This window comes from Cebus imitator, unplaced genomic scaffold (genome assembly GCF_001604975.1).
Source record: "Cebus imitator isolate Cc_AM_T3 unplaced genomic scaffold, Cebus_imitator-1.0 Scaffold140, whole genome shotgun sequence".
Lineage (NCBI taxonomy): Eukaryota > Metazoa > Chordata > Mammalia > Primates > Cebidae > Cebus > Cebus imitator.
The window spans coordinates 2,497,552-2,524,447 of NW_016107455.1; the positions used below are offsets into that span (position 1 = coordinate 2,497,552).

At 52.6% G+C, this 26,896-nt stretch overlaps 1 protein-coding gene across 1 annotated transcript in view; it reads left to right on the forward strand.

Moving 5' to 3' along the window:
- The first annotated feature begins 21 nt into the window (after positions 1–21).
- The window catches only part of RAB11FIP4 (RAB11 family interacting protein 4), a 134,914-nt gene continuing 108,039 nt past the window's right edge, over positions 22–26,896 (forward strand). Inside the window, 1 exon segment of the mRNA XM_017542058.2 lies at positions 22–180. Coding sequence (XP_017397547.1) covers positions 22–180 — 159 coding nt within the window.

A 26,896-nucleotide genomic window follows, 5' to 3' on the forward strand; every position in this document is an offset into this window, starting at 1 on the left:
CTGAGCTGCGGGCGGGCCCGGATGGCGGGCGGCGCGGGCTGGGCGGGCGCCCCCGCGGCTCTGCTGCGCTCCGTGCGCCGCCTGCGCGAGGTGTTCGAGGTGTGCGGCCGCGACCCCGACGGCTTCCTGCGCGTGGAGCGCGTCGCGGCGCTGGGACTGCGCTTCGGCCAGGGCGAGGAGGTAAGCGGGCCCCAGCCCGGTCCCGGCCCCGCCACCCCTCCCCCAACTCCCAGCCGGGTCACCAGCGCGGCCCGAGGCGGTGGCCTCCCTCCTGCCCGCCCCTCCGCCGGAGCCCAGGACCTCGGCCCCCTTCCCCGGGCATCCCCAAACCAGCCGGGCCCTCGCTTTTCCCCCGGCTCCCCAGCCCGGAGCGTCAGCCTCACGCCCAGGGTGGTCTCTGCGCCCACCTTCCCTCCGCGGCCGTGCGGGTCCTTCTGAGTCGTCTGCACATCCCCCAGTGTCTGGGGAAGAGCGCTGTCAGAACCCGGCCCCAGGCTCCCCCCCCCCCCCCCCCCCCCCCCCCCCCCCCCCCCCCCCCCCCCCCGCTGCGGAGACCGAGATGCAGGGATCTGTGTGCGCCCTGCTGGGCCGGGCCAGAGGGTTAAAGGGACAGGTAGGGGCGCTCCGCAGCCATGGCTCCTCGGCGGCACCCACCCTGCCCAGGCGCGGAAGGAGGTGTCTGCTGGGGTCACGGTGGATTCCCGGCCCAGTGACCTCTCATTCAGGCTCTGCTGGGCAGCCGGGTTCGCAGCTGGCTGTGTTGGCTGCGGCAGGCCAGGCAAAGCCAGGCTCAGGGAGCGGTGGCTGAGCAGGGGCTTTCATGAGGTGAGGCCGCGTCTATCTGGGGAAAGCAGGACTGCTGTGGATTGTTAACAGGGTTGGAAACGGACGGCTGGTGCCGCCAGCCGGGTGGACGGAGTCCTATCACGGAATGCACACTACACCCGTGTCCTCTGGTGCCGCCGGCATGGGGACTGGGGACTGTGTCTTAAAGGGAGGACGGGACACCCACCTGGCTGAAATGGTCAGGGGTTTTCCCTGGGCCATTTCCCTGAGAAGTGGGTTTCCAGGCCACCTAAGGCCTCCGCCCCCGCATGGGGTTGCCGGGGCCACGGGCCTCAAGTGGGCACTGGCTGGCATTGTGTTCCCAGGACAGGTCAGGCATTTTAGAACATGGGGGATGCTGGGTAATGGCCAGATTGGGCCTGTGCCTCCGTGTCACCAGACAGTTGGAGACGATGGAGAATCATCTCTCCACCCACACGTGGGCACGGGCCAGGACCTGTGAGTTGCTGAGAGCAGTGGGCAGAAGAGAGGGAGGCAGCTTCGGCGTGTGAGAACTCAGGTACCCACCCCAGGAAGCACCACTCTAGTGCTTGTGAGAGCCCAGACTGCCCACTGCAGGTCTCTGCTGCAGGGCACTGCCTGCTGCCAGCATGACCCCTCTCCTTCCCCAAAGGCCAGTCAGGCCCTGTCTTTTTCCCAGTGGCTCCCATCTGGAGCAGGCTGAGCACACTTCTGGCATGTGGATGGCCCTGCTCCTTCCTCTCAGGACATAGGCTGCAGGCCTGGTAAAGAAGCCACCAGCTCTGGCTGAAACCTGGAGCTCTGGAACCACAGAGCCTTAGTGGTGGGAAGGGTCTCCCAGCAACCTCTGGCAGGGGCCACCAGCTTCAGCCACTAGCCCGGCAAGCTTCACCCACTTCTCCCCGCCGTGAACCTTTTCCCTCATACACTCTAGAGACAGACCTGCTTGGGAGTGGGTCATTGCAGTTCTGCACAGGGACTCACCTGGGTCTCTCTTCTTCGGGGCAGCCTTTAAATATTTGAAAGCAGCACTCCTGCCCCTTCTCTCCTTCCCAGCTCCTCACTCCCATTTTCCCTTCTCCAAGGCAAATACCCCAGATCATGAAGTCCTATACCATTTCCATATGACCCAGTAGCCAGACCTCTGGCTTCTGGCCCTAACGCTGCCGTCAACTAATTCTATGACTCAGTTTTCCTAGCAATAACATGAAAGGGCTGGACCAGCAGACCTCCCCCCGCCCCCCACAGCGGACTATTGTAGCCTGAAATCCTCACACATATGCACATAGCTCAGGGTGGGACTGCCTCTGAATTGGGCACTGCACGCTCCACTCATGTTAAGTTTCTGGCCACCGAAACCTCCAGGGATCTGTTTTAGAAAACTCTGCCAAGCCAGGAATTCCCCACCCTTGGGGGAGGGTCAGTGATTTCTTTCTTTTAAAAACATACTCTGAGATTATTACAGAGGCGGTGGATATGCCCGGCAGAAAACTGGAAATAGGGACAAGCAAAATACAAAAGTATGTGTCCTATCTGTCAGGCAGCGCCTCGGCAACACTTCCGTCAGAGCTTCACAGAGCTGTTTCTGTGCTTATATGTCAATTTTCTCCAGAAAATGAGATCATACTGTGCATACTATTTTCTAACCTACTTTTATTCCTGGTAAATGATCATCACTTTTCTGCTTCAATAAATTTTCATCTCGTTTAATATGCAGACCTTTCTCAGATTTCCCTGTTTGACCCCAAAATGTCCATTTTTGCCATTTCCTCTCCAGGACTGTGCAGTGTATGTGGTTGTTGTCACTTTTGTTCTCTCTTACTGTACCACAATTCCTTTTTCTTTTAATAATCCTGGCTTGTGGAAGCAATCGGGCCTGTTGTCTGTGTCAATAATTTCTTGAATCTAAACCTGTTACTTGACCCTTAATCCCATTTAATTTCATCTTGTTCATTTCATCACATTGTATCAGTCAAGAGAAAGAATCTAACATCCTGCCTCTGTCACTCTCAGCTGTGCTGGTGCCTGTGGGCCTGAGACGCAGTGTTTCATGTGTCTGAATCCACAAGGCTGGTTAAACATGCAGGGCAGGACCATGGACAGGGCCCCGAGGCACTTGTTGGGGTGATTTTCTGCTCACACAGTGTTGACCGAGACCCATGGAAATAGATTTGGCAGCTCTGCTCACCACCCATCACATCCATTGATGCATTACAAAATTGGAGTGTTATTTTTCTGGCCGGGGGGAGGGCTCCCTTACAAAAAGTGTACTCTGACAGTTTCTATTTCATTTGTTTAAAAATCAGGCAGCAACCCTGATTTCCCAGCCGCTTGGTGCCCTGGGGTGGATAATAATCATTTATTAGATATGGGGTTCAGTGAACCTAGAGCTGATTGTCCGCAGTTTACCACCTATCCCCGGAATACCAGGGATGCCAGGATCAAATGCTTTGCAGAAACCAAAATATACTAGGTTGAGGTCATAAAGTATGAAATAAATATCCATGCGGCCATAATGAAATATACATATATACATAAATTACTGAACAGTGAATAATTAATAAGTAATAGGAAAATCTCTCATATAGAAGAAATCCAAATAACATATGTTGATAATTGCCCCATTGAGGAAGTGAAGCATAACTTCCCCGCTATAAGCATGAGATGTTTGTAGTGGTTTCCTTATAAAGGGTAGAGTTTGGAAAATGGGGGGAAGGGCAACTGTACAGTGGAAAAACCCAACAAGCACTGTCTCAGAAAGTGATCAAGGCCAGCATCAGTAGTGACAAATTATGATGATGGCATATACCCTTGGTGTGATGTGGTGAGAATAGACCTTTTCCTCTGTGGTCTTCCTCCCAAACCAGTAATCTCAGTGTAGTCATGAGAAGAACACCAGAATAATCCCAACTGAGAGGCGTTCTGCAAAATACCTAATTAGTACCTCTCAGAATGGTCCCGGTCATCCAAAACAAGGAAATGCTGAGACACTGTCACAGCCAAGTGGAGACTAAGGAGGCAGGATGACTAAATATAGTATCATCGATGGGATCCTAGAACCAGGAAGAGGACATTAGGTAAAAACAGGAAGTCTGGACCAAGTGTGAACTTTAATTAATAATGTTATTTATGGATTAGTTAGTCCTTGATATTTCTCTGCTGTGTTGACCTAGGCATCACAGCAGAAAACGGGAGACAATGGGCCAGGCGCAGGGGCTCACGCCTGTAATCCTAACACTTTGGGAGGCTGAGGTGGGAGGATCGCTGGAGCTCAAGAAGTTTGAGACCAGCCTTGGCAACATGGGGAGACCCCAGCTCTACAGAAAATACAAAAATTAGGCCAGGCGTGGTGGCTCACGCCTGTAATCCCAGCACTTTGGGAGGCTAAGGTGAGCAGATGCAAACAGAAAACACTGTATAAATACAGGCCAGGCGTGGTGGCTCACGCCTGTAATCCCAGCACTTTGGGAGGCTGAGGCGGATTTCGAGGTCAGGAGATGGAGATCATCCTGGCCAACATGGTGAAACCCATCTCTACTAAAAATAGAAAAAAAAATTAGCTGGGTGTGGTGGCTCATGCTTGTAGTCCCAGCTACTTGGGAGGCTGAGGCAGGAGCATGGCTTGAACCCAGGAGGCAAAGGTTGTGGTAAGCCGAGATTGCGTCACTGCACTCCAGCCTGGTGTCAGAGTGAGACAACAAAAAATCTGCATTTCTTTCTTTTTCCTTTTTTTTTTTTTGTGGCAACAACAACAAAAAAGAAAGAAATGCAGGTTTTTGAGGGATGGAGTGATGGAGGCGCACCACTGCCCTGACCTGAAAGTCGATAATGCCAGGGGAGCAGGACTCTGACAAGGACTTAACGTGATGGCTCAATGTCCTGACCCCATGCTGTCTTCTGATGTATTGCGTTGTCTCTCTGACCTCTTTTTTTTTTTTTTTTTTGAGGCGGAGTTTCGTTCTTGTTACCCAGGCTGGAGTGCAATGGCGCAATCTCGGCTCACCGCAACCTCCGCCTCCTGGGTTCAGGCAATTCTCCTGCCTCAGCCTCCTGAGTAGCTGGGATTACAGGCACGCGCCACCATGCCCAGCTAATGTTTTGTATTTTTAGTAGAGACAGGGTTTCACCATGTTGACCAGGATGGTCTCGATCTCTTGACCTCATGATCCACCCGCCTCGGCCTCCCAAAGTGCTGGGATTACAAGCGTGAGCCACCACGCCTGGCGTCTCTCTGACCTCTTTAGGCCTCTGTTTACTCATCCATCAAATGGGGCTGATCAGAGTCCCCATTCCATAGGGTTATTGTGGGGTTTGGCTGAGTTAATACATACAAAGGGCTCAGCCCAGTATCTGCACAGAGTGGGCATAACATCAGAATTGCTGGTGTTCTCACTGTGGTTATTATTATTTTCTAAACACTTGTGAGCATCTTTGAGAGGCTGTTCTGGCTGGGGATTTGCTAGGGGTTGAGGTCAAGATCTGGCACCGGCCTCTGTGTTCTCAACCCACCCTCCTGAACCAGCTGTGGTGTTCCTGCCCCTCTTGTGTCCTCTCAACAGTCAGAGAATGGCAGACGTTGAAAGCAGCCAGAGATGTCCCGGACCACACTTCCCTGCAGCAAGGTCCTCTTCCTTTTCCGGTTTGAAGGCCATCCTTCTTGCTAGAGAAATGGAAATAAGAATAATCAAGTGGGCTTCTGCCATGCATGAACACAGCACCATCTTCTCAGGGCAGTGGGCCTGTCCTGCCCTGTTGGAGATGAAATGACAGGCCCCATTGGGCTCCCTGGGTCCTCAGGTCCTCTCTGAGTTAATGCCTGCTGTGGGGGAATTGCCAGTGCCACTTGCCTTAAGCCTGGGTCTTTAAAATGGCAAAGGAATCGGGGTGCTAGGATGGGCTGAGACCAGCCAGGAGCCAGCCCTGGGGCTGGGTCGATGTCTTCTGAGATACATGGGCTTCCACGGATAGGAGCACCTGGAACTAACGCTCCTCTGCTCAGGAGTGGGGATTGGGTAATGGGGAAGATACAACTGTGTCCTCCACAGCTGTGGCCAGAGGAAGGGGGTGGAGGGGAAGGCAGGGCCAGATCAGAGGTTCCCCATAGGCAGTGAGGAGACCCAGGCGGCCAGGAGCGGATGTGTGTGTGAGAACAGGGGTGGGGAGCAGGGATGGAGGCAGGAGGCCTCCTCAGGGGACTGTGGCACATGGTAAGAGAGGAAAAGCATCCTGACTTGGGCAGTGGCGGGGGGTGCAGAATTGACAGGGGCCTGGAAGGCCGGCAAAGTCCCAACGAGCCATTCCTAAAAGGTGGTAGTTAAAGGTGCTCTTTTGAAACCTCGGCCCCTCCATGTGCCCCACCCTAATGAGGCCACTGTGCAGAGACAAGCCTGGCCTGTCAGAAGGAAGGCCCAGGTGCCCTGAGCCTGGCGGGAAAGGTGGGTGCGCCTGGGACCTGAGCTGAGAGCAGGACAGGAGTGGGCCTGGAGAGGCCTTCTCTTTCCTGTGCTTCTGGGAACTGTGCTTCCGAGGTTGGAGGTCATCGTGGAAGTGGGGCCAAGGCTGAGGTCCCTTGGGGCGTGGGGATGGGTGCGTGGCACCACACTCTGCATTGGGGTGGGAGGATGAAGCCTACCTGAGCACCCTCTGGCCTCTGGTCCCCACCAATCTGGCTGTGCTGGGAGGAGGCTAGGTGAGAAGGAAAGTCCTCCGGAACTCATCCATCTTATCAGACACGCCCGCCACCTTGGCTTTTCTTTATTTTTTTTGTAATTGAGTCAGACTCTGGCTTTGTAGCTCAGGCTAGAGTGCAGGGGTGCCTCCTGGCTCGCTGCGGCCTCGAGCTGTTGAGCGCACGCCGTCCTCCTGCCCCAGCCTCCTGAATAGTTGGCACTGCAAGCATAGGCCGCCATGCTCAGCTAATTTTTTGTCAGACACTCTTTTTTTTGAGATGAACTCTCACTCTGTTGCCCAGGCTGGAGTGCAGTGGAACCATCTTGGCTCATTACAATCTCCATCTCCTGGGTTCAAGTGATTCTCTCACCTCAACCTCCCGAGTAGCTGGGTTACAGGTGTGTGCCACCACGCCCAGCTAATTTTTTTGTATTTTTAGTAGAGATGGGATTTCGCCATGTGGACAGGCTGGTCTCAAATTCCTGACCTCAAGTGATCTGCCCGCCTTGGCCTTCCCAAAGTGCTGGGATTACAGGCGTGAGCCACCACACCTGGCCTGTCGGACACTCTTGATGAAGCCTGAATTCATTTGGCAAACCTTGCTGAGTTCCAGCGTCATTCTCAAGACACTGGAGTTCTGGAGGAGGGGGCATCGGTGTTGGGGGGCCATGCTATGGTGGATGTGATCCCTGCCTCCACTGGTGAGACCTGAATGGGGGACGTGTAGCCGCAAGTAGGGGGAAGAGTCGGCCCTTTCCATCAGCAGGACGTGCCCTTGGAGGGGTTTCACTGGGTAGAGAAGCTTGAACCAGCCACAAGCTTCCCTTAGGGGCATCTACCCCATGAAGTGGGACGCTCCCCCGTATAGGTGGGCCATGAGGCTGGACGAGCAGCGTGGCTTTCAGACTTGGCCCTGGCTCTGAGGGCCAGGAACCTTCCCCAGCACCAGGAAGAAAACCAAAGAGGCAAAGGAGGAGAAAGGACCAGGCAGAGGGAGGACAGGCTGGGCCAGAAGATTCCTGCGAGCCGCCCTGGCTGGTGGGTGGGGACTAGGGAGCCCAGGAACCCAGGATGGGGGTGGATGGCTGCAGTGACACCCCTTTTTCCATGGGCAGGATCCTGCTGCCTGAGAAGGTCGGTGCTGGGCAGCACTGCCTTGGAGGGTAGTGCGGAGCTGGGGTGGGCAGCAGGCTCCTGGACATGGCCCCCCGGCCTGGGCAACCTGCTGCCAGCAGGTATAGGGTGTTCACAGATCTTTGTGGCGGATGGGGTTCTGCCTTAGCCCTGGAGTGTGGGGTGGGGGGCTCCTTCCCCTCCTGTTGCAGCACCCCTTCGGCCCACCCAGCAGTTGTCCCCACCCCAGCCCTGAGCAGTGCCACCAGGAACAGTGCAGAAGGAGTACCTGACAGCTGGCTGGGATTCACTCTCTTTTTTTTTTTTTTTTTTTTTGAGACGAAGTCTCACTCTGTTACCCAGGCTGGAGTGGAGAAGTGCGATCTTGGCTCACTGAAACCTCTGCCTCCTGGGTTCAAGTACTTCTCCTGCCTCAGCCTCCCAAGTAGCTGGGGTTACAGGCATGTGCCACCACGCCTGGCTAATTTTTTGTATTTTTAGTAGAAATGGGGTTTCACCATGCTGGCCAGGCTGGTCTCGAACTCTTGACCTTGTGATCCACCTGCCTCGGCCTCCCAAAGTGCTGGGATGACAGGCGTGAGCCACCACGTCCAGCCTGGGATTGACTCTTAGAGCTGAGCCACACCCACCTGGGCAGGATGGAGGGGACATGGCGGCTGCCTAGAAACAGCATATGGCGTGCCCAGGTCACTGCTGTCCACCTAGCCCCAAGTTATTGCATAAATGCGCTGACACTTTCATAGAGTTGACTTTATGGAAATATCCCTTACGTTTACCCTTAATACATGTCCAGATTGAAAGGCTTTTTATTCCTAGGCCAGACGTGGTGGCTCACGCCTATAATCTCAGCAGTTCGGGAGGTGACTATTGCATCATTTCTTCACCCCCGTGCCCCGTGACCCACGCGGGCACTGAGCTGCCCTCAGTTCTAAGACTGCACCTCCGACCCCTTTGTCTGACCCGCACTCTCCAGGCACAGGCTCTCTTGTGCAATGACCAAAGTCTCCTGCAGCCACTGGTGATTTTCCATGGACAGGAGGATATGGGGACCCAAGGAGGCCAGCACCCACCCAACTTGCGGACTGCCTTTGTATTTCTTAATCCCTTTCATCATCAAGGTAACCAGGAGGCTCCGGGAGGTGAAGTGACTTGTCCAGGGTCTTGAGTAACTGGAGGAGCTGGGATTTGAACCCAGGTCTGTCAGGTTCTAAAGCTGCCTTCTTAGCTTCCTGCAGTTGGGGGTCTTATGGTCTTAGAAGGTCAGGGGAGGGAGAGAATGACCTGATCTGAGTTTCAGAAATCTAACAGTGGAGAAATCTGAAATTTGAGGCTTCCTCTGGCTGGGGAATTTGAATCTCTGGTGGTCTTGACTGGGTAGAGCACAGATGAGAAGTAGCTCTGGGCTCTGCAGGGCAGGTGGGCACTGCCAGGGGCCCTCCCATGGGCACCACAGGCAGGGCTACCCCAGCACTGGGTGGGGAAAGGAGGCTGTGCCAGCAGGACCTGAGGTTTCAGCGGGAGGGAGGCTGCCAGCGAACTACACCTGGAATCATGCATCCGCACCACTTCCTGTTCAGATGGTGATTCCACGGCCCTGGGAGGCATGTATTTCTCTGACTGCTCCGGTTTCCTGCCAGGCACCGTAGGTAGTCCTCTGCAGGTCCAGGCTGTGTGGGGCCGATTCTTCTGTGTCTCTAGTTGGCCACCCCGTCAGCGCCTGGACCACACGCTCTGCTCCTGCATCCTCCTTGGCCTGCATGGCAGATTCTCCCCAGTCAGAGGCACTGGAGCTCTAGCTGGCCCGGGCCCCATCCTGCTCTCCTGCCCCTTCCCCATGTCCACTCTTCTCCAGCACCTCAGTGCAGGCCAGGCCAGCTCTCACGTTCTCTCCCTGCCCTGGGGAAGTAGCAGGGAGCTGGGCCCTGGTGTCAGGCACACGTAGTTTGAGACCCAGCCCTGCTACTTACTCGCTGTGTGACTCTGAGATGTTACTTAACCTCTCTATGCCTCAGTCTCCTCGTCTGTATAGTGAGGATAACAATAGCAGTGCATGTTGAACCCTCAAAACGACAGGGGACATAGTAAATGCCACACGTTTGTTAAAATGACCATTACCACCAACTCTAGGTTTTCTGAGTCCGCTGTCTGATCTGCTCTTTTACAGATTTTTTTTTGATTTTTTGAGGACCCACTCTGCATCATGTTTGGGGCCAAAGGGTATACAGATGAGTAAGATGGGATTCCTTCCCTGCGGTGGGGGAGGTGTGAGATGTAGAAACCTTGGTCAGACCTGTGGGAGGGCTGGGGCCGGAGGCTTGTGCAGGTGTGGCTGAGGCAGGAAGACAGGATAGTCGCTCTGCCTGGGAGGTGAGGAAGCCTTTCTGGAGTGGGGCTCCAGAAATGGATGGTGGGGCTGAGTTTGGAACAGGGTCTGCCAGGGTGGAGGGAAGGGGTATACCAAAGGTGAGACCTTACCTGTGCAGAGGCCCACCTGCAGGGGTGGGGGGCAGGGGCCGACCAGGCAGGCTGGAGGCAGGAGGTGGCAGGGCTTGATTTTACCCCAAAGGTGTCGGAATAAAATGTTGAAGAGGTTTAAGCAGAGGGCCACACGGCTCTGGTACCTTCAGACAAACCCGCTTAAAAGTAGCGTGGGTGGGGAAGAAGGGGCCAAGGTAGAGGCTTCTGTCCCAGTTCAGGGGCAAGGAGAGGGGAGCCTGAGGATGGAGAGAAGGGGAGGGCCAGAGGGAGGCTCCCCGGCAGTCTGGAGGCGTCCACGTGAGTCCCCGTGATCCCCATCTCGGTGACCTGACCGGGAGCTGGAGCCCTGAGCCCAGTGCGGGTGATGCTCACACGCCTGCTGAGCTCACATGGCTCCAGGGCTTGCCCTCGCTCTCAGAATCTTTCCAAGGGCAGCTGCTCTTTTCTTTCTTTTTTGAGATGGAGTCTCACCCTGTTGCCCAGGCTGCAGTGCAGTGGCACAATCTTGGCTCACTGCAACCTCCGCCTCCCTGGTTCAAGTGATTCTCCTGCCTCAGCCTCCCAAAGTGCTGAGATTACAGGTGTGAACCACCGCCAACCAACTTTTTTTTTGTATGGTGGGGACAGGGTCTTGCTCTGCCATCCAGGCTGGAGTGCAGTGGTACAATCTCAGCTCACTGCAACCTCCGCCTCCCTGGTTCAAGTGATTCTCCTGCCTCAGCCTCCCGAGTAGCTGGGATTACTGGCGCCTGCTACCACGCCCAGCTAAGTTTTTGTATTTTTAGTAGAGACGGGGTTTCACCAAGTTGACTGGGCTGGTCTTGAAATCCTGACCTCAGGCGATCCACCCATCTCAGCCTCCCAAAGTGCTTGGATTACAGATGTGAGCCCCCACGCCCAGCCTGCTCTTTATTTTAAAACAAAAAAATATATATCAAATATTGTGGGGTTTTCTTTTTTGAGACAGAGTCTCACTCTGTCATCAGGGCTAGAATACAGTGGTGAGATCTCGGCTCACTGCAACCTCCGCCTCCCAGGTTCAAGTGATTCTCCTGCCTCAGCCTCCCAAGTAGCTGGGATTACAGGCTCCAGCCACTACGCCCAGCTAATTTTTTGTATTTTTAGTAGAGACAGAGTTCTACCATGTTGGCCAAGCTGGTCTCGAATCCCTGACCTCGTGATCTGCCTTCCTTGGCCTCCCAAAGTGCTGGGATTACAAGCGTGAGCCACCATGTCTGGCCCGGCCGTATTATTCTTGATATAGAAATTTAAACTACTTTATAGGAAAAAGAAAGCTAACTAGTACTGAGTTAAATTTCTGTACCTGACCTTGGCGGTGACACACATCTGGTTGTGACTGCCTAGTGTGAGCTATCATGACCTTCGTCCACCTCGAGCTATCTCCTGTGCCTGAATCCGCCCTGGAGAGGGTCGTGGCTCCTCCCCCTCCCGCCCCTGCCTCATCCCAGGTGGGACTGGCCCTACACCCATCACTGTAACTGTCTGCGAAGGGCTCTGTTCTGCCCGCTCAGCTCACTGAATCCAGCCCACCTGGCTGGGCACCTGGCCAGCTGGTCAACCCCTGGGCTCAGCCTCTGCTCTGGTGTGAGCAGGGTGGAGCCCAGGGGGCATTTTGCTGCCCAGGTGATGCCCTCAAGAGGGTGGAAGGAGTGGGTGTCTGGAGCCAGGCTCCCTGCTGAAGGCCTGGAGGAGGAGTCCTAGGTACCCTGGGCTGAGCCGCACCTCCCTCAGTACCGCTGGCTCTGCTCCCAGCCCAGGCGCTCAGCTGCCAACCAGAGGTGTGGGCATCTCAGAGCCCCTGACCCCCAGGGGGAACGTCCTAGACACTGGGTGGGTAGAGTCCAGGGCCTGTTGGCTCACTTGTCTGGCCAGAGGCGCTGGCTTTGGGCTCCTGGTCACCTTTTCTAAAAATGGTGGTGTCTCCTTCTTCTGTCTCCCCTGCCTCCACGTAAGCCTTGCCCCTGGCATGAAGGTGCCTGTTTCTCCACGCCCCCGTCAGCACTATTATCTTAATATATTTGTTTCTGCCAGTTTGATAGGTGTGTAATGGTATTGCAGCTTTTGTTGACGCTCTCATTTCTAATTGCTCATGAGACTCGGCATTTTTTCCATGTTGCTATTTACTCTTGGTATTTCTTTCTGTGTAAACTGCCCTATCAATCTTTTTTGAGCATTTATCAAGGGGAGTTTTTGGTTTGCCCTTTATTTTAAAGTCAGTTTTATATATTTCAACACTGTTTGTCATTTTTTTCTTGCTCTGTTGCCTTCTTCTTTCTCTCTGTTAATCATATCTTATTGCTCAAAAGCTTTCCTGTGTGTGAATGTTTTCTTTTAATTATATCACATCTGTTTTGTTTCTGATTATATTTATCACTTCTTTAGTAGACACTTATTTTCCATCTGTAGCAAGAATAAATAAACTATTTTGTTTATACCACTTATAAAAATATTTATTTTACTCATTTGGAATTTATTATAAGATTCATTCAACATTTAGTTCTTTTTTTTTTTTTTTTTTTTTTTTTTTAATTTTTTTTTTTTTTTTTTTTTTTTTTTTTTTTTTTTTTTTTTTTTTTTTTTTTTTTTTTTTTTTTTTTGAGAGTAAACTGACATTATCTCGACTCACTGCAACCTGTGCCTCCCGGGTTCAAGTGATTCTCCTGTCTCAGCCTCCCAAGTAGCTGGGATTACAGGTGCCCACCACCACCACCATGTTGGCCAGACTGGTCTCAAACTCCTGACCTCAAGTGATCTGCCCACCTCAGCCTCCCAAAGTGCTGGGACTACAGGTGTGAGCCACCCCGCCTGGCCTCAACGTTTAGTTCTGTTAATAATTTGAATTTGTTTCTAACCTAGAACTAAATTCCATAAATCAGTTTTTTTTCTGTTTTTTTTTCCCCCACACTCTTTATTTTGAAAATATTCGACAGAAAGTTGAAAAACAATGTGATGAACACCCAGAGAGCCTGCACCCCAACTCACCAGCTGTTTAGTGTTTTGCCACATTTGTTTTTCTTTCACTCTATCTTTTTTGTTGAGACAAGGTCTCACTCTGTTACCTAGGCTGGAGTACAATGGTGCGATCCTGGTTCACTGCAGCCTTAACTTCCTACGCTCAAGTGATCCCCAGCCTCTTGAGTAGCTGGGACTAACAGGTGTGTGCCACCATGCCCTGCTAATTTATTTTTATTTTTTGTAGAGATGGGGTTCTTGCTATGTTTCTCAGGCTGGTCTTGAACTCCTGGGCTCAAGCAATCCTCCTGCCTCAGCCTCCCAAAGTGCTGGGATTCCAGGCATGAGCCATCACGCCTGGCTTTCACTCTGTCTCTTATCTGTCTGTGTCTATCCGTGTATCATCTATCTCCATCGAAGACATCTTGACCTTTCTCCTATAAATATGCAACAGTTTCCTGCCCAAGTGCAGCACCGTCATCACACCTGGGGATTTCACATTAATTCAGCAACATCGCCTCGCCTTCAGTTCATAATCACATTTCCCCAGTTGTGATAACATTGACGTTTCTGACGAGTCCGGGCCAGTTGTCCTACAGACGGTCCCATCGTCTGGATGTGTCTGTTTCCTCAAGGTTAGATACACAGTAAGCATTTTTGGCAAGGACAGGTGGTGGTGTGTCTTCAGAGCATCTCATAAGGGGCCACGTGATGTTCATTTGTCCCATTTTGAGGGTGCTGCGTTTGATCACTTGATTAAGGTGGTGTCTACCTCATCTATTCAACATAATGGTACTCTTCCTCTTATAATTAATATGTAATCTGTGGGGCCATACCTTGAGACAGTGTCAGCATTTGATTTACACAATGATTTTAACATCCACTGGTGCTCCTGGCCTGAGTAAATTACACTGGTGGTTGCAAAATAGTGATTTTTATTCTTTCCACAGAGCATTGTTCTGTTAAAAAAAAAAAAGCCTTTCCTTTTCTGAGTATCACTATGGATTCATTGCACCTTACCTCCCCAGCCTGTCACACCTCATCACCATCATTCTTTTTAATGCAACATTATAACATTTTGGTCATTACTACTTGGAATAATATATTTTTTAATTGAAACAAGCCAACCATTATTGTCTTTTAAAAATCCCTCTGGGCCGGGTGTGGTGGCTCATGCCTGTAATCCCAGCACTTTGGGAGGCTCGTGGATCACCTGAGGTCGGGAGTTCGAGACCAGCCTGACCAACATGGACAAACCCTGTCTCTACTAAAAATACAAAATTAGCCGGGCATGGTGGTGCATGCCTGTAACCCTAGCACTCAGGAGGCTGAGGCAGGAGAATCGCCTGAACCTAGGAGGTGGAGGTTGCAGTGAGCTGAGATTGCACCATTGCACTCTAGCCTGGACAACAAGAGCAAAACTCTGTCTCAGAAAAAAAAAAAAAAAACCCCTCTGATAGTCTTCACTATTTATGGATTTTGAAGAATGTAACACACTTTTCAGGGTCTATAATTGGCATTGCGTTCAGTCTACTAAAGAGTGCTGCCATCTTTACATAGTATATTTAGTCCTCCCAATAGGAGCAAAATATTAACATTAAAAATAAATGTTTTACGATTGGACTGCATAAATGTTTAATATTTAATGTGTTTTATTACTGCTGAGGATGAAGTACTTTTTTTCCATTGTTTTTTTTCCTAGCTGTATGTCACTAGCATATAGGAATATTGATTTTTTTGTAAATTTATTTCTGCTCCCAGCACTGGTATGAATTCATTGATTACTTCTGGCAGTTTTCTGGTTGATGTCTTTGCATTTTTAGGTAAGCCATCGCATCCACTTTGAAAGTCATTATTTTGTTATGTCTTCTTTTCTTTTGAGTTCAATTACTTCTCCTTCTGAGATGGGAGCCACCAGCCTCTCTAGAGCTAAGCCGGGTGGGCACAGGAGACATCGCCCTGACTGGCATGCACTGGAACATTGGCCACAGGCCCAGCTGTGAGTCAAGGGGAAAGGCCGGGGCAGGGGCTGTGGTCTTACAGACAGGGTCCCAAAGCAAGTGGTGAATCCTGAAGAGGCTGAGGCTGGCATTGGCACGAGAGGTGGCTAATGGAGAGGGAAGGCGGCCAGCACGAGGTTGTCAGGCCTCCTGCTACGGAGCAGGGGAGGACTCCAGCCTGGTGGGCAGAGAAACCAAATCACAAGCAGCAGAGCAGGAATGATGGACCAGGTGAAGCGTGCACACAGACGGCCGCAGAGTTGATCTGAGCAGACAGACACAGCTAGCCGGGCTGAGGCCGTTCCCTGGCCCCGGTGTGGTCTTGGATTGTGGTGGAGCCAGTAGGGATTAGGGTTGGTGAGGGCTGGTGGAGGCAGAACCCCGTCATCCTTTCCTCATTATTTGTTACAGTGGAGGGACATAGCTTCCTACCGTGAAGTAGCTTGTCGGTACTTGGGTTTAGGTTAATATTCTTTTGCATATTAATAAAGACCATCCCCTCTCTTCCCTGTTCTCCTTTTGTTAGAGTTTTATTCAAGCCCAGATGGTAAATTGTACCAAATGTCTTCCCAACATCTATTAAATGTTTCAGCGATGCTTGCTGTTTTCCCAGTCGATGCAAAGAATTATGCTTGGAGTGGGTGAGTCTCCACTTGACCAGGCCTGGTCAGGCACCCACCCCTCAGGGGCAGCCCATCCAAATCACAGGGAATCAGGGAGGAGCAGCTCCCCAGAGGAAAATCAGGGTGCACCTACCAGGCAAGGGGCAGCTCGACATTGGGTAGAAAGAAACTACAGATATGCAGGAAAACCTCGCCTCTCAGCCCAAGTACTCTTGGTTCCCACCCTGCCCTGGAGAAGGGAGGAGCGTTTATTTCTGTGGTTCCGCTGGCAAAGTGACCATGAGGACAGACACCGGGTTTCTGCAGCCCTCTGTCTCCAACACCAGGCTGTACTGGTACATAGTGCTGGGTTTATAGTGCGTAACAGGGCGCAGTGATACTTGACAACTGTGTGAGTGAACAAATGGAGTGCAAGGGGACCAGCCAGGAACCCAGGAGCCCCAGCGCCTCCTGAGCCCTGCCCCCGAAATCTTGTGATGTGGAAGCAAGTTCCTCTGTGCTTCTTGAGGCCGCTAGATGGTTTAGGAGGCAGGAGGGCTTTGCGGTCAAGGACTCAGGGTCTGAACAGGTCAGAGGTCAACTCCCAGCTTTCCAGCTTGCTGGACCTGGGAGTGACCTGGGATGGCCTCTCTACTTCCTTGTGCCTCACCTGTGAAATGGGGATGCAGCACTGTTCCCCTGAGAGGGTTAGCGTGATGCTGATGGAAGAAGGAGGGTGAAGCACTTAGCATAGCACCTGTGCGTCCTAAGCCCTTTACCCCGGGGAGTCACTAGGGCACTTAGCATAGCACCTGTGCGTCCTAAGCCCTTTACCCCGGGGAGTCACTAGGACACTTAGCATAGCACCTGTGCGTCCTAAGCCCTTTACCCCGGGGAGTCACTAGGGCACTTAGCATAGCACCTGTGCGCCCTAAGCCCTTTACCCAGGGGAGTTACTAGGGTGGACTCTGCCCTTGGGGATATTTAGAAGAGGAAGTTCTGCACAAGTTATAGACTATTTGGGGCTCTTGGGGGGATAGGGATAAGCATCCAAGTCCAGAAGCCACTGGGATTGTGTGCTTGCTGCCGCCACCACATGGTCCCAGGATGATGATGATGATGGAGAAACATATTCCTGCACCTGTGGCTGCAGATACAGGAGTAAACTGAAAAGGGGGTATTGCATAGCAGAAGAGAGTGTAAGCTGGACTGGGCGTGGTGGCTCACGCCTGTAATCCCAGCACTTTGGGAGGTTGAGGTGGGCAGACCACTTGAGGCCAGGAGTTGGAGGCCAGCCTGGCCAACATGATGAAACCCTATCTCTACTAGAAATACAAAAATTAGCCAGGCATGGTGGTGCGCGCCTGTAATCCCAGTGCCGCTCTGAGGGGGCTGAAGGGGGCGGGGCATGGTATCACACTCTTGGAGGGGCTGTGACTGCTGCGGGCTGAGTCTGCCTGGGAAGGGGTGATGGCAGTCCCTCTCTTTCCACTGTTGCTGCTGGGAATATCTCCACCGCCACCACCTACCGCCTTTGTGCCAGCCTTGGAGGGCATTGCCAGTTCCAAGACCAGGGCCCAGGTTGAGGACCAGCCCCCTGCCACTGCCTGCCTGGGTGAGGTCTGCCAGCCACCCAATCTGGATTCCCCTCTCAGGGTCTCATCTTCAGAATCTCCAGGGGAAGCCTTGGAAAATGCAGCTTCCAGGGCCCCATCCTGGTGAACAGGCTCTGCAGAGCTGCGTTGAGATGACAGGATGAGATCCCCCCATCCTTCCACCCTGGACGGCACAGGGTTTAATGCAGGACACGCAGGCCCGGATCTGAATGCCAGGCTCAAACCTCGCTTTCCTCCCTCCTACCCAGGAGATCCTGGCCAAGTCTCTGACTCTCTGGAGTCTTGGTTTTCTGGTTTATTAAGTGAGGCTAGTAACCTCCCTCCAAGGGCTGGCATGAGGGTAAACCAGGGGGAGGGTGTACATGTGCCACACGCCTGAGTCCTTTCTGATGCCCAGGACCCCATTATACTGGTCCTCTGCCTCCACCCTAGGCCTCCGAGCCACTTTCTTTTGGGAAAGAGGTCTGAATTATAAATCAGGGCTTCAATCATGGATGGAGCCTCTCGGCTCCTGCTGTGCTTGCTGGAAAAGAACTTTTCACAGAGAGTCCAAAAAATGAGTAGACTCAAAACCTCCCATGTGCCCCTTGGCCCTGCCAGCTGGGCCCTAAGGAATTTTCCCAGCTGCCCAGGGGTGCCTCCCATGGGCCCAGCTACTCAGACTGTAGAGAAAGGCGCAGTTGCAGCAGAGAAGAAGTGAGGGCTAGAGAGTCTGAGACAGGCAGCCCCTCTGGCCATCATCCTCGCCTCGTTTGGGGCTCTGGGAGGGCCCCAGCCGCCCAGCTTCTCCTCCACTTGGGGAGCAGCTTGGTCCCTGGAGGACCCAGGGAGATCCCACCAGAATTTCCCTCCCCACGTGAGTGCATCAATGCTGGCAGCTGCACCCAGGAGCTACAGGCAGGGGTGTGGGGCGAGGGAACTGAGACGTTTCACCCTCTAGGGTTGACCACGTACACCACCACCCTCCTGTTGCCCAGATGCCAGTTTTGCTGTGGAAATGGCCCATTTAATGTTCTGTGTAAGGGAGAAAAGCTCTAGGCCTCCAGAGCAGGGGCCCCACCCCGCGTCCGGCAAACAGAGGGAGGAAAGGGTGTTCCGGACCAGCAGTTGGTCCAGCAATGTGGAAACGGAGCCTGCTTCCTCTTCACTTTAGTCCAGGAAAGCCTCGGGTAAAAACACTGACTCTGGCCCAGCCTCTTTCAAACTTACGGATTTCAGAAAGCTTCCTGCATGTAACACATTGGCACTGCCTAAGAAAGGACATCCTGGCCTCCTTGGGCAAGGGACTCAACCTCTCTGGGTCCCACTCACTTCATCAGTGAAACTGGAACCATAATCTCCATTCGGCCCTGTCCCACCACAGGGACCACGGTTAGGAAGGGGCTGGGCCACCTTAGTCTCTGCTACCCACATTGGCTTGAGAGCTCCTCTTGTCCCCAGTTTCTGGCTAGGCCTGGCCCAGAAAATGTACGTGAGCACCAGTGAGTCCCAGAAGCAGGCAGGCACCAGTCCAGGTAGGTTTCAGGGCCCCTGCCAGGGCTGCAGGCTGCCTGCCCCTGGGGTCCAGGTGGGGTTTCTGGAGGGAGAGATTGACCAGTGGACAGGATCTTGCTGCCACCACCACCACCGTGGCCCCGCAGCCACCATAGGTGTCCGCCTGGCCCCTGGAGGGCAGCAGGGAGGGACACTTGGAGGAGGCAGCAAGGGGTCATTACACCCCTGAGCAGTATTTCACCTATGGCAAGAGCTCTCAAATCCAGATCCCCTCTGATCCCCATGGTGACGGTATGAGGTGAGGAGTGGTACCTGCCCCATTTCACAGGCGAAAAAACTGAGGCTCAGGGAGGTTGGGGTCTGCCAGGGCCTCATGGTAGGTTTGAAATTCTGTTTGGGGTTCCCAGAGCAAGTCGCCCTTCTCACTTGCCATCTTGTGCTGTACTGAGAGCAACAGCAGTGGAATTTCTGGCTGGAGCCACTGTGTTTTGCCTTGTTTCTGTTGCTAAACCTCAGTTCACTGAAAGGCCATGAGGTGTCCTGGTTAACTCCATTTTCTGGGGAACGGAAGGAGGGCTGGTGGGAGTTTTTCAGTCTGAGTCTAGTTGAAGTGTCAGGGCTGGGGGGGCAGTATAGATGGATTAGAGGAGGCAGCGTCTAGGGACACAGCTCAGAGCAGCCCAACTCGTGCAGGCCAGCACCCCGCTTTGGTGAGCAGACATTCCCACGTAACCTTATTGTTTGTTTGTTTGTTTTTTGAGACGGAGTTTCGCTCTTGTTACCCAGGCTGGAGTGCAATGGCGCGATCTCGGCTCACCGCAACCTCCGCCTCCCGGGTTCAGGCAACTCTCCTGCCTCAGCCTCCTGAGTAGCTGGGATTACAGGCATGCGCCACCATGCCCAGCTAATTTTTTGTATTTTTAGTAGAGACGGGGTTTCACCATGTTGACCAGGATGGTCTCGATCTCTTGACCTCGTGATCCACCCGCCTCGGCCTCCCAAAGTGCTGGGATTACAGGCGTGAGCCACCGCGCCCGGCCCACGTAACCTTAAATAACGGGTCAGAAGCCAACAAAAGCCCCACAGGGAGCAGAGCCTTTCAAACTTTGATGAGAGCCAGAGATATCAGCAGAGGGCTTCACACTGAGGGCGCAGCCAGGAAGCTGCCCTCCCTTGGTCTCCACCAGAAGAGAGTGTCCTCCGTCTTCCCCCTGCCCTCCAGCCACTCAGAGCAGCTGTGCCTCCTCAGACCCTTCGGGCACCTCTAGGGCCTGGCCTTGAGCTACCCCCTCCCTCCTCCCTGCCTTTGCTCACACCAAAGCCCCCCTTCTGGGTCCCCATCCCCCACACCTGCTGTGTCAGCCCTCCCGCCTGCACTCCGGCATAACCCCACCTCCAAGGCCCCTCCACGTGTCCCAAACCCTGTAGGCTGTCTGTCTCCTCCGGGCCCCAAAACTGCAAGGACTTGAGGTAGCACCTTCGAGGGGGTTACATTGTGATGGAGCCTGTCTTATCTTCCCCCACAATGCAGTGAGCAGTTTTTCAAAAGAATGAAAAGAGCTTCCTTGAGTTTCTTTCCCTAAGTTTAAAAATGACCTGGGTCATTTTGTAAATTCAGCCAGTTAAAGATTGTTGGAAGGAGAGGTGCGAGGACTGGCCGTCCCAGCTCACGAAGTTCACGGTGTCAGCGGCTTCCTGACCAGCCTGGAGCCGTGCTCTGCCTGTGAAAGCCTCCTTTATCCCAAGGCTGCTCTGTGTCAGCCGCCAGGCCTTCTCGATAGGCCATTCCCTTCAGTCCTGACACATGACCAGGCGGTGCTGCTGCTCAGGGAGGTTGAGTCATCGCGGCTGGTCACACAGCTCGGAAATGGAGGAGGTGGGATTCCAGCGCAGCGCCGTCTGCCTCCAGAGCCTGGGAGCCCCGCTACGCTGGCCCTGGGCATGTCGCAGTGTTAACAGTCACCTACACACTTTTATGCTATTCCCCAGGCTATTTTTATTTCGCTCAAAAATAACTCCAGGACATCTGTTCCTTCCCTGGGAGCTTCCTAGGAGCCTTTCTGTCTCCTCACAGGCCAGTCTGGCTGAAGAGCTGTGGAAACATTTGCGGAAGGAACGGACAGATGGACGGATGCATGTGGAGGCCAGTCTGCTTCAGAGACCACCCAGGCTTCTGTCACTTTCACTCCTATTCAGACCCCAAACAAAGCCCTCGTGGGTGGCCTGAGGGATTCTGTCAGCCCAGGCTCAGGCTGTGAATGAGGGGCCGCCTGATGACACTCAGACTCAGATGGATGGACGTGTTGGTGGTCCCATAAAGGACGGCGTCTCCAGCTGTGGCTGGTGGGACAGCACTTCCTAGGAGGCAGTGGCCTGTGTACCATGTCACGGGGCCATGGTGCTGGCCGGCCCTCTGGATGTCTGGCCACCCTGGCCAAAGGCACTCCAAAGCCACACAGCCCCTTCCACCTTCCCTCCCATCACCACCTTTTATCCCAGCAGGTCCTTCACTGAGTAGGGGCCCTCCAGCTTTAGGAGCCAGGAACCAATGCAAAATCATGTAAATCCTAAGGCAAATGTATTCTTATAATACAAGGGTCCCAGGTAGGGCAGCTCCAGGGCTGGTTCCTCAGGGGCTCAGAGGCATCAGCCAGGACCCAGTCCCCTTCCACTGAGCTTCCTGGCCGGGGTCAACCCAAGTGGTGTCCATTCTCCAGCAGGGGAAGCAGGGAGGGGAGAGATTCCTATGGATGCCACCCACCCCCAAAGACAGCCTCTCTCAGAGCCCCCTGCAGATGTCTCCTCATGGCTCATTGGCCAGAGATGTATAACATGCTGTCATTGCCTGAACCAATCCCTGGCAAGGGGAATGAGCTGGCTTGGTTCAATCAGAACTCATGCCACAGGCTGAGCGGGCCCCAGGAACCTGGTCAGACAGAAGGCAGGCACCTTAGACCCAGAGGGGCTATGCGTGGACAGAGAAGAGGGGAGGGGCAGGATAGTGGTGGCCAACGGATCTGCCTCCATTCTTGTCATTACTTCTTGACTTTATAGAAGACAGGAAGTAAAAGGCCCAGAGGGAGGTTGAGTAATTCCCCAGGGCCTCACCCACTCCAAGGTCCCCAAGCCATTTACTTGGTCTGCGGTGAAGCGCCAGTGGATGGAGGCATTTTTCTTCTGCTTCCCCCGTCTGCCTCTCCACTCTGGTTTTCTTCTCTTCCTCCCCCAAACCCCATGCCCACCTCAACTTAACTGAAAGCATTGTGATCATCTAGACTTCAGAGCTGGAAGAGACATTCAATATTAATGTTATCCAATGCTGCCATTTTCCAGATGGGGAAACTGAGGCCCAGAGAGATGGAGGAGCTCAGCGAGACCACTCAGTAAAGCAGTTGGTGGTAGAGCTGGGACTGGATGTAGGGCCCAGGAAGCACAGCATCCCCAAGATTCTCAGCGGGTCTCAGGGACCACCCTGCTTTGTCACCTCGGCCCCCCTGTGGACAGTCTCTGCAGCCTCCCAGCTGGCCAGTGGCCCCTTTGCCTGCCCCTCCCAGCGGAAGGCTCACCCATCACCCATAGGCCCTCTCTATGCACCTTTGCACCTGGCTTTTCATGACATTCTACAGCCTCTGGCGTCCTTGATTCAGCTCTGTGATCTGGCCGGAAGAGATTATAGATACAGAAACTGAGGCTGAGAGAGGCAATGTGCCCGAGGTCCAATCATTGATGCCCAAGCAGAGCCGGCTTTCTGGGCATGCGGCCTGTGCAGTCACACAGGGTTCAGTGCTCTGTGGTCACCTTCTTTAAATTCATGGCAATTTTCCCCTTTGCCCTGGGTCCCACTAATGATGGAGCTGGTCCTGAGCCCGGGCCCCTGGTTCCTCCAGGATTCTTTCCACAACCACACGCTGTCGCCCCTCTACCTGTGGCTCACCCAGGGCAAGTGTGACTGATTCCATAGGACAGCCCTTCACATGGAGGGGAGTGGGCTTAGGGATTGGGAGCAAGATGGTCAGATGCTCTGGCCTGGGCCCAGGGTGCAGGAACTGGCGGGACCCACTTTGGAAATGCCTCCCTCATCCCTTGTCTCAGGCTGGTGTTGCTGAAGCTCTAGCCTGGCTCCTCTCCCATCCCTGCCTCAGAATTGACGGAGAGGGCCAGTGGCCGCCTTGTGATTTGTCGCACCAGCGGGCCTGGGGGTGGCGGTTCCAGAGTACAGGGTCCTATTGTGTGCCCTGACGTCAGGCAGCTGGACTGCGGGGAGTGAGCATCAACAAGCAGCTGGAACATCTCGCCTGAAGCCCCAGGAGGGGCCAGAGCCCAGGAGGAGGGGCCGTCCTGGAGAGGGACAGAGCCAGGGGGAGCTGGATTCCAGCCTTGCCTGCTGTGTGTGGAGGCTGAGGCACATCGGGTCCACTGCTGTGCCGGGGAATGATGGGCTGATTGGCTCCTTCACGGAGCTGCTGGGAGTGATACACTTAAGTGCTTCGAAGGCTGCCTGACACCAGCCAGGGCTCCCTCCGCCTCGGCCAGCACTTGCCCCTGTTCTCACTATGGCTCATATTCAGGATAAAGCGCATGCAAGCCCTTTGCCTGGCTCATAAACCCTTGTCTTTCAGGCTTGTTCTCTCTTAGGCCCCATCTCTTGAGGACTCCTCCTCCCCACATTCCCTCCATCTACCCCAGAGTCCCTGCCTTTGCCAGCATGGCTCCCTCCCCCTCTCCTGTTCCCTCTTGCTGCCCTTCACGTCCTTCCCCACTGTCCGTCTCACCTGGCCAGCTCCCTGTAGAAAACCCTGCAGCTGGTCCTGGGATTTGCGATGCCTCCGGTACCCCAGGGTCCCCACAGGTGTCCCTGAATGTAAGGCCCTCAGAGTAGCCACCCCTGAGCAAGGATCTGGCTTCAGCAGCTGCCTCACCTCCTCCAGAGGGTCCCCTCCCCAGAAGCACTTCCAGGTCAACCTAGGCTCCACGTGGGGCCACGACTTTCAGTGCTGGAAGGCACTTCCCAGCCCTGCGGCTGCAGGGAGTCTCCAGGTGCCCAGACGCCCCCCTCTCGCCCTCAGGTTACTGTCCTCTCCCTTCTTTTTCCTGTCTGCCTTCTATTGTGGCTGCTTTTTTATGTGTGGGTGTTTCAACTTCACCCCACCCCAAGCCAAGCCCTGAAACACCTTTTGCAGGTATAGACGACTTCAGGTGCCCAGCCAAGCCCAGGTTATTGCCCTGGGTAGCAGGAATTGCCACTCCGATGCCTATGGGGGCCGGGAAGGGAAGCAGCCTAGGTAGGAGGTGGAGCTGGGGTGGGGGTGGGGCGGGGGTGGAGAACTACTTCGTGTTTGGGTTTCCCGTGGTTAACTGGGGAGCAGAGCACATTCCCTTTCTAAACAGTATGCTGGAATTCAGCTGTCGCTCATTGTTGCTGTGGGGGAATATGAGACTTGTGTTACCAGATCTGATTTTTCAAGAAAGGCCAGGGGCTGGGGGTGGCAGCTCACACCTGTAATCCCAACACTGGGAAGTCAAGGCAGGAGGATCACTTGAGGCCAGGAGTTCAAGACCACCTGGGCAACATAATGAGACCCCATCTCTACAAAAAATAAAAAATTAGCCAGGTGTGGTGTACGTCTGTAGTCCCAGCTGCTTACGAGGCTGAGTCGGGAGGGTCCCTTGCACCTGGGAGGTCAAGGCTGCAGTGAGCTGTGATCGTGCCAGTGCACTCCAGCCTGGGTGACAGTGAGACCCTGTCTATAAAAAAGATAGAAATAAAATTTTAAAGCCAGATATCCAAGTTTACATGTGCAATTCTCTTGATTTTTTTTTTTTTTTTTCAAGATAGAGTCTCACTGTGTCACTCAGGCTGTAGTGCTGTGGCACAATCACAGCTCACCACAGCCTTGACTTCCCAGGCTCAGGTGCTTCTCCCACCTCAACCTCCCAAATAGCTGGGACTACAGGCGTGCACCACCACACCCAGCTAATTTTGTTTATTTTTTTGTAGAGGTGGGGCTTCGCCCTGTTGCCCAGCTGGTCTTGAACTCCTGAGTTCAACCTCCTGCCTTGACCTACTCCCAAAGTGCTGGGGTTACAGGCGTGAGCTACTGTGCCCAGCCAGTTCCCTTGATTTTTAAAGAAAATTTTTGAAATATTTTTTTTTTTTCTTTTTTACTTCACATACAGTAAAATTTGCTTTTGGGGGCTTAGGGGAAGAAGTGTCACTATTTACATAGATTCCTGTAACTCCCACCGCCATCAGGGTTATATAACTGTTCATCCCCAAATTCCCTCTGGCCGTTCCTTTGTCTTCAGTCCCTCCTTCTCACTCTTGGCATCCACTGATCTGTCCTTTGTCACTATGGTTTTGCCTTTTGCACATAAATGGAATCATACAGTTTGTAACCTTTGGGGACGTGGTTTCTTTCCCGTAGCATAACGCATCCGAGATTCATCTGTGTATTTTTGTGTCAATCATTTGTTCCTTTTGATTACAGAACACTTGCTTGTCCATTCACTTGTTGAAAGACATTGGGGATGTTCCCAGGTTTGGACGATTATGCGTAATGCTGCTGTGGACATTCGTGTGCAGTTTTGTGTATGTGTGTGTGTGAATGTAAGTTTTCATTTCTCTAAGATAAGGAAAAATAAGGAAGTGCCCTTCTATTTCTACTTTGTTGAGAGGTGTTTGTTTTTTGTTGTTTTTCTTTTTTGTATCATGAATGGATGTTGAATTTTGCCATTTGATTTCTCTGCATCTTTCAATGGGTTTTTCTTCTTTAGTCAGGTATAGATTACATCTATTAGTTTGCAAATGTTGGGCCAGCTTTGCTGGATAAACCCCATTCGCCTGTTGGTCTTGTTATATTATTCATATATATCTCCTGGATTTGATTTGCTAATATTTTGCTGAAGCTCATTGCATCTGTGTTCATGAGGGATATTGGTTTGTAGTTTTCTTGTATTGCTTCTGTTTGGTTTGGGTATCAGGGTATTACTGGCCCCATAAAATGAGTTGGGAAGTGTCTCATGTATTCTCTGGAAGAGGTTGTGCAGGATTTATGTATATTTTCCTTAAATACTTAGTGGAATTATCTGGGCCTAAAGTTTTTCTTTTTGGAAGGGTATAAATTAAGAAATTAATTATTATTATTTTTTTAAGACTGAGTTTTGCCTTTGCTGCCCAGGCTAGAGTGCAATGGCGTGATCTCTGCTCAACACAACCTCCACCTCCCAGCTTCAAGCAATTCTCCTGCCTCAGCCTCCAGAGTAGCTGAGATTACAGGCATGCTCCACCATGCCTGGCTAATTATGTATTTTTAGTAGAGACGGGGTTTCTGCATGTTGATCAGGCTGGTCTCCAACTCCTGACCTCAGGTGATCCACCCGCCTTGACCTCCCAAAGTGCTGGGATTACAGGTGTGAGCCATGGGACCCTGTGGAAATTAATTTCTTTAATAGCTCAAGGACTGTTCAGATTAGCTGTTTCTTCTTGCTTGCATGAGCTTTGGTACGTTGTGTTTTTCAAAGAATTGGTCCATTAGTTCATCTAAGTTCTAGAAACTATGTGTGTAGAAGTGTCCCTAGTGTCTCCTTATTAGCCTTTTAAAGAATGTAAGACTGTAATGCTATCTGTTTTCTTTTTCTTCCTTCCTTTCTTTCTTTTTTTAATTTTTGTTTTCAGACAAGGTCACACTCTGTCACCCAGGCTGGAAGGTAGTGGTGCAGTCAAAGCTCTCTGTAGCCTTGACCTCCCTGGCTCAAGCAATCCTCCCGCCTCAGCCAACCCCAGTAGCTGGAACCAGAGGCATGTGCTGTCATGCTTGGCTAATTCTTTTTTTTTATCTTTTGTAGAGATAGGATCTTGCTATGTTGCCCAGGCCGATCTTGAATGCCTGGTGTCAAGTAATCCTCCCACCTTGGCCTCTCAAAGTGCTGGGATTACAGGTGTGAGCCACTGTGCCCAGTCTCATTTTTGATACGGGTAATTTTTATCTTCTCTCTCTCTTTCTGTCATTCTGGTTAGAAATGCATCAGTTTTGTTAATCATTTCAAGAAAACAGTTTTGGGTTTTGTTGATTTTTTTTCTACCAGTCTTAATTTTATTAATTTCTGCTCTTTTTTTTTTTTT